The sequence below is a fragment of the Eublepharis macularius genome, chromosome 8, assembly GCF_028583425.1.
Source record: "Eublepharis macularius isolate TG4126 chromosome 8, MPM_Emac_v1.0, whole genome shotgun sequence".
In the NCBI taxonomy this organism is placed as follows: Eukaryota; Metazoa; Chordata; class Lepidosauria; order Squamata; family Eublepharidae; genus Eublepharis; species Eublepharis macularius.
The window spans coordinates 97099499-97110538 of record NC_072797.1 but is presented as its reverse complement, the minus strand read 5'-3'; the positions used below and the strand labels follow the sequence as shown (position 1 = coordinate 97110538).

Below are 11040 nucleotides of genomic sequence, written 5' to 3'. Positions count from 1 at the left end.
GGTAGTATATAACTGATACAATGTATTTTTGAAAGAGCAAGCTTGTAGGCCTTTGGAGAATCATTCCTATATATTCTGCAGTCTCAATACTTCTTTATATCTTGATACTAACTTTTGCTGTTTTTGTAGTGGAATAGCATATGGATAGTACATAATAGTATACTTACCTGTTTCCTTTGCATTTAGAGGGAGTATGCAAACACTTTCAAATCCTAGTAGTGGTGATAAACACATTTTAAGTACCATGTAATTTATTTCTGCTGCAAAAGACAAACATGACTATCTGTCTGGTTTGTTATTGTTTGCGGACATTCCAAGACACGCACATTCTGATTAGTGATGGAGAAAGACTGGCCATTGCTTGCTGTAGTATTTTGTTGTGATCTTTTGTACTGAACACAAAGTTTAGTCTGCAAAACGCACACGAAGACGGTGACATATTGCAAACCAAGTTTTCTCCATGGTCTCTGCCAGCAGCATCTCCCCCCCCCTCTCCTCTTTTTGTTTAACATATAGCAAGAAGAAGAGTTCTGTGAAACTTGAAAGCTAGCTTGCTACCTTGTGACTTTCACTTAGCCCTATTATCATATTAGTACTGAAATATGGTGCTGGAAGAGTTTTTCGGGTTCTAGATTGAATTGAGCCTGAATTCTCCCTAGAAGTTAAAATATGAAACCACCATGTTTCGGTCACATGAGGAGACAAAACTCGCTGGAAAAGAGGAAAGCAACAGGAAAAGAGAGAGACCTAAAATGAGATGGCTTGACTCAATGAAAGAAGTCACGGATTTCAATTTAAAAGATCTGAGCCAGGCTGTTAATGAAAGGACGTGTTGGAGGTCTTTCATCATAGGGGCGCCATGAGTCGGGAGCGCCTTGACGGTACATAGCCCTGATGTGTGGATTTGTTTTTGTTTTCTAAGGGAGAGACTGCCAACATGGCTATCCGCATTTTTTAAAAACAGTCTAGTCTCTGCTGTAGGATTTTTTTAATAAAAAAAGATCTGTTCACGTGCCTTTGCATAAGCCAAAGTGGATTTCCGCTGTTTGGTTTTTTGCAAAAGTCTTTCTAACAGCGCCGAGAGCTGGAAGCGCTAGGACCGGGCGTGCTCCGGGAGACCGCTGGCATTGGACGGGAGGGAAGCTCGGAGCCTCTTATAGCAGAGACGGCTACTGCCGCCGCTGCCATTTCCACTCACGCACTCCCCGCTTACAGGAGGGGGGGGGCGGCGGCGAGAGCGGGCGGGCGGGAGGCCACAGAGCATGACTGAACAGAGGCGCTCGGCTGCCAACACTCACACACTGCCTGCTGCTTCTGCCGCCGCCGTTGCTGTTTCTGCCTTGGACAAGTGAGGAGAGCAGGCTGAGGAGGGAAGGAAAGGAGGACGGCCGCACTCGTCTTCGGAGAGAGAGAGGAAAGCAAGCCAGAGACGACCCCCTCCTCTTCTCCCGGAGGCTCTCATGGTGCAAAACAGAAGGCTGAGGAAAGTCTGAGAGGGGGAGAAGGTTCCTAACTTTCCGTGCCTGGAAGGGGACCGGGAAGCGCGGCGAGGCGTTCATCTTTTCAGCCCCCGCAGGGGCTTCAGCGCTGAGCTGCTGCTGGATTCCTTCTGGAGGTAACTTTGGAGAGACTTGTGGCCGCCGCCGCTGGTGGAGGTGCCCGGAGGTGAGCGGGGCGCCTGGAAAGAGGCGAAGGCAGGAAGGAAACTGCGAGGAGGAGAAGTTTGCGAGGAGGCGAACTATCGGGGGATTGCGTTTGCTGGCTTGCCCTGTTGGCGAGGAGCGGAGAAGATGGGCTGGAAAGGCGGCCGCTGCTGCTGCTGGGGACTCCGGAATGGAGGGGACCTGCTGTGCCTGCTCACCCTCTGGCTGGGCTTCTTGCTGCCCGCCTGCCGGACCCGCGTGTACACCAACCACTGGGCGGTGAGGATAAGCGGCGGGCTCCCAGAAGCCAACAGGATAGCTAGCAAGTACGGCTACATCAATATAGGACAGGTAACCCTGCGGCGGAGGGCCACGCGCTCTCGACCACCTCGCCTGGCAGTGGGCGGGAGGACGGACGGACGGAGGGGCAGGCACGCCGCCGGGGGGCGCCCCTCCACTCCCCCTCCCCGCGCGCCGCCTCCGGGCACGAAGGTCGCTGGACCCGGGAGGGAGCGCGCGCCACGGGGCCACGCAAAGGGCAGGTGAAGGGCCGCCCCCCCCCCCGCCGCCTCGCTCGCGCTCTCCACGACTCACTTGGAAAACGTCCCGAGGGGCTGCTTGGGGGACTCTGGCTGGGAGCTGGAATCGGAAGGGGGGGAGGAAAGCGGATTTGAAAGCAAGCACGCATGGGCTGCAAGAGTGGGACAGGTTTTGGTGCTGAGAGAGTTTGGGTGCTTTGGAGGGGAGGAGAAACTCGCAGAAGCTGGTGGCGATTGGCTGAGGTTAAGGTGGGGGGAGTGTTGGAAGGCGACATGTTTTTTATTGTGCCCTGGGGGAGTAGTGGGGGGAGTAGGATTCTGTAAAGAGATGACTTGTAAAAGTGAAAAGGAACCAAGTCTCTGGGGAGCCCAGGCCAAACTTCCAGTTGAAGAGGGGGAGGGGGGCAAGATACAGAAAAGGGGGACTCAGCACTTCAAGAGATGGTTTTGCTTTCCTCACTGCTAATTTTTGGAAGGAGAATTACTTACTGTTGTTCAAATCTGTCTGGAAGACAGTCTGCTTCGGTTGGACATGGTCTCCCAATCCCTACTCACTCAGCACATGCTCAGAAGCACTGTCCACTGGGTTATTGCTTCACATTATTCCAGAACTGAACACTGGAAACAGATTGTGGGGCTGAGCCTTGATGAACTCTGCCTCCACCTGCATCCTATTTCCTCTGTCTCCATCTTTCACTCCTTTCTCCCCATCTTTGCCTCAGTGGTGCTTACCAAAGAAATGTTAATAAGGTTGCTTTAAAATGTTCTAAAGGAATGGATTTCAAGTTGACTTCAAGTCCAGAACCAGGGATTGGTAGTGTCTGTGGGAAAAGTCAATGCTGTTTTTATGTTCCCCTATTGATCATAAAAGATGGTACTCGTATGCAGAACTGGAAAGGAACCGAGAGCATGAAAGGGATAAAGGCACAGTGCACTTTCGACCAGGTGGATTTCTTGGCTGCCTTGGAATCCTGTCCCCCTGGCTGGGGCTGGGGCTCCCTCTCTTGAGTCAGAAAGCAGGAATTCGATGCATCTGCTGTGATGTTTGCTTTGCTTCTCTCTAGGTTCACACTCAGCTGGCTTTAGGATTGTGGTACTTGACTACAGGGAACACAAAGTTTGTGTGTGCAGGCATAATTAAAAGTCAGTGTACTGTTAGTTTACAATCTGGACCTCCCTCGCCTCCCAGACTCTCCCTTGCTCTTTGTACAGTGAACTTTGAGCTCAACAAATGGAAATCAAATCTTCAACAAGCAGATGGTGTGTGTCCCTCTGCATACAGGGTCCAAGATTTTGCCTGGGCTTCTGCCAGCATAACAGAGAAAAGGAGGAGGCAAGATTAAATTTGTGCCAAAGTTCATCTGGGCTGAGCCCCGGAATTTTTCTCTGCTAAGCTGGGGCTCTGGAATATGTGAAGCAATAATAAATAGGAATTCCTATAAACATGAACAGAGATCCTTTCTCCTGCCACAAGGCTGAGTGATCCTTCCCCTCCCCCACTTATCTGTGATTAGGCAATAAAACTTCTGAAATTGACAAAGATATTAGAGTTCCAGCCCTCTTTTATATAGAAATTTCTGAGAGTGGTGTGAAAATATTGTTTATATCCCCCTGAATTTATCATCTAAAGGATTAAATTGAAGAAGGGGGAAAGTTGCAGAGGTTACTTTGTATGCTACTGTGTGGTATCTTGTGCTGTGGAAGTAGAAGCATACTATTTGCACATGAAATGTTCTGGGTCTGCCAAAGATCTTTTGAGGAATAGCATGCATTTAAATTCAATTCAATTGTTGTTTGCGATAATTTCATTTTATTTAATAGATTTCTTTAATGTATGTGGAAAATGTAAAAACGGGGTTTAAATTCAAATGGATTAATTTAAATGTACACCATTTGGTCTTGATCTATACCTAGTTAGGAAACACCTGGAATCTACAGAAGCCACAGATGTTTAGTTCACAGGCACCTGGACTTCACTGAATCCAAAGCCAGTCAGTGAGAACATACTTGGAGCCAGACAGGTCCAAGCACTCACTAAGGAAATAACTGCTGAGTCCAGTCATATTTAGTAAACATTCAGCTGCTACATCATTCCACACAAGAGGGAAAAATAATCACAGGATTCCCATTTCTGACATATTCTCATGATAGCACATCACACATTTTCTGGCACTTAGCCCTCTGAGGTGTGAAGCATGTTACCTAATGCGGAAGAACAGCGTGGTTGAAAGAAGACTCAATGGCCTTTTGCATTTATTCTTTATGACTGCAGCACAGGACGATGTTCCCTTCGGTTTAACACATTTTATTACATGAATTAATATATTTAGTTTGCCAGATTTAATATATACAGCGCACCTCTTTATTTGATGCTGTAAGAACCCAGAAAATGCAGCTGCATTATCATGCAGTTTCGCCTCACTTCCTCAGATCCAAGGACAGTTGTTATTTGTGTCATAAAATCAGTTAATACATACTGTACGGTTACTATGAATATTTCAAAAATAGCTAGAATGAAGAGCTTCCCTTTTTTGGAAATGCAGTGTGAGTGCATGGGCACTGTAAAACTATTAACATCATAGAAGTTTGTTTCTGTCACTGAAGCTGCATGCATTGTAAAAACAGTCTAGAAAGACTGATTCATGGCCACTTTGTGGTAGCAGTGGTTGTTCTTGGTCAAATAACTGAAGTTGCTAGCACTACTAAGTACAGAAGTGCAGATGCCCAATTTGGCTATAAATGGTTTTGGGTGGGTAGCTGTGTTAGGCCATAGCTGTAGAACAAAATTTGAGCCAAGTAGTACCTTAAAGATCAACATTACTTTTCAGGATATAAGTTTCATGAGTTCAAGCTCACTTCATCAGATACCCCTGATGAAGTGAGCTCTGACTCATGAAATCTTATACCCTGGAAAATTTTGTTAGTCTTTAAGGTGCTACTGGCCTTGGCTGTATCTCTCTGTATCCTAGTATCCATAGCAATAAACTTCTTTTTCTGTGTAGTATATGCTATAACATGTATTGTTCAGTCCAACTTCTGTTTTCACATTTGAAGCACAATAGCGAACGTACCTTGTGTTTTTTCTCCCTTGAGAGACATGGTAGTCTTCTCATAAAACACTATGAATTTTACATTATGTATACATCACACATTATGTAGTGGAAGATTACAGATTGTTGCTGTTGCCATGACCTAAGAACCCAAAGTTCACTTGTTCTTTGTAGTCCATAAGACAGAAAATATTAACTTTTAAAAGCATGTTTTCTTTTAGGATAAGGAGTAAGAGGTGAAAGGGGGAGTGACAAGATTCTAGTCCAGTAGAACCTTAAAGACTAATAAGGTTCTCAGGGTATAAGCTTTCTAGAGTCAAAACTCCCTTTTTCAGATACCATAAGGGGGTGGTAATGGCAACAAGAATGCTTTCCAGACAGGCTGTTTTTCATAATCCTTTTGAATTCTTAGTTTCTTATCGGTATTATTGATACTATCTTTACTGTACAGATGTTTCTGCAGATATCACATATAGGAAAATTCTATCTATAACAGTTTTTCTGTTCACAAGATTCCTTTCAGTTCAGCATAATCAAGATTATTTTTCAATATGAAAGATTGTCCAGTATGGGTGAGTTGCACGTGGCACCCTACTTGGCTGCAGCATTGCCGAGCAAGTTACTTAGCAGTAACCATCTCACTGTCCCAGCTTGGGTAAGTTGCATGACAATGCTGCAGCTGGATATAACAGACCGGCGAGTTGAGCATCATGTAGCGCACCCAGTGCACACACTCCCCCCTCCCTGCATTCATACTGTTCTGAGAAGGAAGTGAGTGTGTGGAGGCAGGGTGCTGGGTCAGCACACTTATGCTTGCTCTCCCGACATGCAGAGGGGTCATGTGCTGAAAACTAGCCACATCATATGGTCGGGGCTCAGACCATGAATAAGTGAAATTGTGAGTTGCAAATCTGCAAATGGTGAGGGTCTACTATATAAAAAGAAGTCAAAATAAGGAAAAATTATGAAATACCATGTTGAGAACATGATAGAAGTTAATAAACTTATGCACAGGGTACAGAGAATGGGCAGAAAGATCTTTTTCTCCCTCTCTCCAAATACTATAACTCAGGGGCACCCAGTGAAGCTGGTGGGCAGTAGATTCAGGATGGACAAAAGGAAATACTGCTTTATGCAATGAATGAATAAAATGAGGAATTCACTGCCAGAGGATAATGTGGCCTGCCAGGAGCTCAACCACTGGCCATCTACTGTTGTCTCCCATTCTGCTCCCCTCCCCCAGGGCTCCCTCCCAGTCCTCAGATATGGGAGAGTGGGGCTGTCCTCTGGTTTCTGGAGCAATCTTTTATTCCCTTCCTATCCCCACCTCCCTCCCCTTGCCCCGCCTCCAGCATCTGGAACAATCTGAGGACCGGTGTTGGAGCCCAGTTTGAGGGAAACTCTGCCTTAGCCTGCCCCTCCATCTTGCAACCTCTGTGTTCTTAGCTGGAGGCTGGGGCAGGGGCAGGCTTTATCTGGCCTGTGCTTGGCTGCTTACTGCTTGTCCTGAGAATGGGGCAGCGTGAAAGGTGAGAGCTGTCTGAGCCTCTACTTCTTGTCCTAGAACAGCCCCATTCTTTGCCCAGGAGAGGCTCAGACCACTTATGTGCAGCTGCCTTATGCCTGACCATGCAGCCGCCTCAGGACCTGGCTCTGTGGTTGCCTCATGCCATGGTCATTGCTTCTCGATGATTTGGGTGGGGGGCTGTTGGCTCTGGGCGGCAACCCATTCTTCACTTGCTGCTGTCAGGTTGCTCCCTTGTGGTGAGTTGGGGCCATGAGGTGCTCTTCTACCAGTGGCTGGAGGTCCCAAGGGACCAGGAGGCTAAGTCCAAGGTGTGCAGAGCATACTCCCTGGACAATGTAGTGATGGTCACAGGCATGGATGGTTTTAAAAAGGGATTAGAGAGATTCATGGAGGATAGGTCTATCAGTGGCTACTAGCCATGGTGATTAAAGGGAACCTCCACATTCAGAGGCAGTAAACCTCTGAATACTAGGGAAAGACCTTGGGCTCTTATCCTTTTTGTGGTCCCTTCAGAGTAACTGCAAGAATCGAGTCCAGTAGTTCCTTAAAGATCAACAAGATTTTCAGAGTGTAAGCTTTTGAAAGTCAAAACTGCCTTTGTCAGTTCCTTTCATTGGTGGTTGGCCTCTGTGTGAGACAGGGGGCTGGATTAGATGGTTCACTGGTCTAATCCAGTAGTGTTTGTTTTATGTTTTCAATACAATGAAGAGACTAAAAGAAAACTCTGACAGAAGAATATGGTGTAGACATTGGTAGATATATTGGAAGATTTATGGATATTGGGAAATTGACAGATAACCAGTTAGAAGTGCAGCACTAACAAAAGCTAGACATATATTCAGCATTTTCTGTACGTCCTTTGTATTGTGATTGTGCAGTCAGGTAAATTCTAAAGAATCTTCTATCTTGTGGTGTCTTTGGCAGTTGTGTGTTTATTTTAATTTTAGGTTTCTTGTGTGTATTCTTTAAAGTGAAGGAAAAAGTACTGAAGTATAAAGAAGTTTTTCATTGTGTAATAGTCATAGGAGAAAATGCCCCTCCTCTCCAAAAACAGGAGAGTTGAAATTTGGAGGGCTATAGTATGTTAATATATTAAAAAGAAACACACTGACTGCCAGATGTCTTATTTAAAAGAGTCTTCACAATGACATACAATAACTTTATACTCTTTAAAGTCTGCAGTAGTTTTGAAATATACATTTTAAAATGACGAAGTTTCAGCTAAAGTGCCCAAAGGAATAGATAACTGTAGATAAGAATGCATGAAGAAATTCTTCAGAACAGATGACTAATTAGAATGATGTTTTTGAAGAAATTCTGAGAACAGATGACTGTGTTTTTATTTTGGGGGTGGGTGGGTAGAAGGCAATGAGTGCATTTTACAAAACAGGAATATCTTGAAAATAGTGATTTTATATTGAGAGAAGCTAAACTGAGACAGAAGTTGGTCCTTTGGTCAAAAATACTTTGACAAATAATCAAAACATGAACAAATACTATACAATATTAGTTAGGTATTTAAAGTCGTGCTGAACTACAACAAGGGGGACTACAACAAGATGGAGAGTATCTTTAAATCAGTATCTACTCAGGGTGAGGGCAAGGTTTCTGGCTCTCACTTTGAATTGGTTTGTGACACAACTATGTAGCCAAATCTGCCTGGCTATGAGACATCATCATAGAATTAATTCAGTGTATAGCATTGCTCTAATTCTGAATTGGCGTCATGTTGTCCCAATACAGCCAAATCTGATTGGCTGCGTGGCATTTTAATGCCTTCACAATCACAGTGTAATCCCTAATTGGGTAGAATCACAATTTCAGGTACAGGAAGATTTAGAAAAGAGGGAAGTAGTGTTTTGGCATGAAAAATAAAATGTTTAAAAATGAATTCTTTTAATAAATTAAGATTAGGAATGTGTGTGGGCGTGCACACGTGCATGCGTGCATGTATGAAATGTTCCCAGTCTTAACCATTTCAGGATTTAACTATCATGCTGACTTTTATCTGGGAATACAGGGATTGCCCAAAGAGTTTGTTTGTTTTTTAAGTGCCACAGTATATACACAGGCAGGCATGGGCAATACTTGTACTAGAAGTAATATTTGGTATGGTTTGAAGTATTTTGCATGTCTGAAGTCTGATAGGGAAGGAAGAAGAGGGAGAAAAGGACCCACTTATACGTAACAGTAATCTTCTCCTGTGAGTTGCACAATGATGGAGGGGAAGAATTACATTCGTGATTTTTAAATGTACTTAAGGAGCTTTAAATGTACGGGGTGGAGGGGGTGAGTGCTGTCTCCTAAACAAAGTCTGTACATTTGTAGACTTTGGCACATTTAGGCTGGTTATGAAAGAGCCCTCCTTTGGTCTTGTGGTAATTAAAAATGTAGGCAAAAGAGCATTCTTAGTTTGATAGAATATTTGGCAATGGTCAGATAATAATCAATTGACCCATCATTTGGTGGTTTTGATCGGTTACCTGACAGAGATTCTACATTACTATGCAAATGCTAATCTTTTAAAAGATTTCTTTTTAAAAATAAGAAATAGCTAGCAAAGCATGAGATGTCATTCCTAAAGGAAATGTACAGTATTTTATAGACTTAGCGTAATTCTGTACAGAGTTCATGCATTCTAAGCCATTCAGTGTACATATACTGGTGTAACTGCATATGACCGTATTGTGTGAATAAGGTACAGTTGAATCCTTAGCACCACACTGTCCTCTGGTCCTGTCGCCTTGCTTTTTTTGTTCCCTCATCCCTTTTAGAGTTTGTGGTAGCATAATTTTTTCTCCTTCATTTTATCATTGCAACAATTCTGGGAGGAATGTTAGGCTAAGAAAGAGTGACTTCCCCAAGGTCACCCATAGTGAATCTGGGTTTCCCAGATCCTAGTTAGACACTCATAACTACCACAACAACTTCGTGAAAAGAGCATGCAATTTGAAAGCAGCCATGAAAATTATAGTATACTGACATTTCTTTGTCCTGTGGTTTGCCCTGCTTTATGCCAGAAATACATGCTAAATTTTTCCTGAGATGTTTCATATAAGACAGCAGCTTAATCAATTGCTGTAACCTCTCTATGATCTTGGAAAAATCAGGCAGAAAAAAATCATATTTAGTATTAGTACAGGTTTTCTCTAACTTCAGATTATCTTCAGTGCTGAGGTTTGAAAATGAAGAACAGCCTGTAAATCCCATTGAGCCATGTATTTTTAAAGGACAGGTAGTTTGTTCATGTTGCATGTTTCTATTAACAATTTTAAGCTGAAAACACTATATTGTTATTGCTAGGGATGTTACAATACTTCTTCATGCACTTTAAAACAGTCCTCTCACCACATAGTGGAAGATTTTAGAAATTCCAGAAAAGATACTCTCTGTAGACCCCATCAACCTATGTTCCCTGTGCCCATATCAGTTTCTTCAGCCAATTGCTCACCTGCCATCTTGGATACCTGGCACAAAATTCTTGGCATATCACTTAGAATTGTGAGGGGAAGGCTTATCCACTGTGGGACAGAGATTGATCCCATTGTCCAAGAACTCACAGTGGATTCAGAGGAGGGGCAGAATCTTGTATTCCTCTTTCTGACTGACTTTGGAAAAACCAAAGATTACAATCATGAACACTAATGAAATAACAAGTCAAATGTACACTACAATATTTAATAAACTATTTCCAACCAAACTGTGTCCATGTGTGGAAACCAATCTGCCCATACAGGGTAAACAAATGCAGCAACTCACATGCAATATGAATTATTACCATTCCATTCAAAAATTGAAATTCTTTCAATGAGGTTGCTACATATAGTGCCATGATCATAAAGTGCTAGTGCATAATCCTATTTACATACAATAGTCATACATACAATAAATAGAATAAAAGATATTGCACCAGTCCAACCAATGTCACGAGACACAATCACAAACTCTGGAAAAACGCAGTTTCCATCAGATCATATGCAGTTCCATGACATAAATAAAATAATAATCCAAAGTTGTGGGAAATTGTTTCATAGCCAATGAGTAAAGCCCAGGAGTCAATAAAGACTGGTGACTGTATGGGTCATCCAGTTTTGAAAAAGACAGAATTTGTTCCTGTAGTGCCATTCAACTTTACCCTCATGTGAGAAGAAAGAAAGTGGTTTCCCAGCAGATTTTGGTCGTCCCTGTCCAGAAGGAGGGTTTACTGGTAAGGTGGCCAAACTTGGTGAAGGTACAATGCCACATGAAGCAAAGGATCCTAGGGCAGCTATAGTCAAGGT

The 11040-nt window shown here is 43.5% G+C and overlaps 1 protein-coding gene across 2 annotated transcripts in view; it reads left to right on the top strand.

Annotated features, from left to right (window-relative positions):
• Window positions 1–626: 626 nt before the first annotated feature.
• PCSK5 (proprotein convertase subtilisin/kexin type 5) overlaps window positions 627–11040 on the top strand; it is a 387486-nt gene continuing 377072 nt past the window's right edge. The window contains exon 1 of one of the 2 annotated variants that reach the window (XM_054986670.1): window positions 627–1994. In XM_054986670.1, the coding sequence (XP_054842645.1) occupies window positions 1791–1994 (204 nt within the window). In that variant the 5' untranslated portion in view covers window positions 627–1790. The remainder of the gene's footprint in view (window positions 1995–11040) is intronic. The other variant, XM_054986669.1, reaches the window with a different exon arrangement.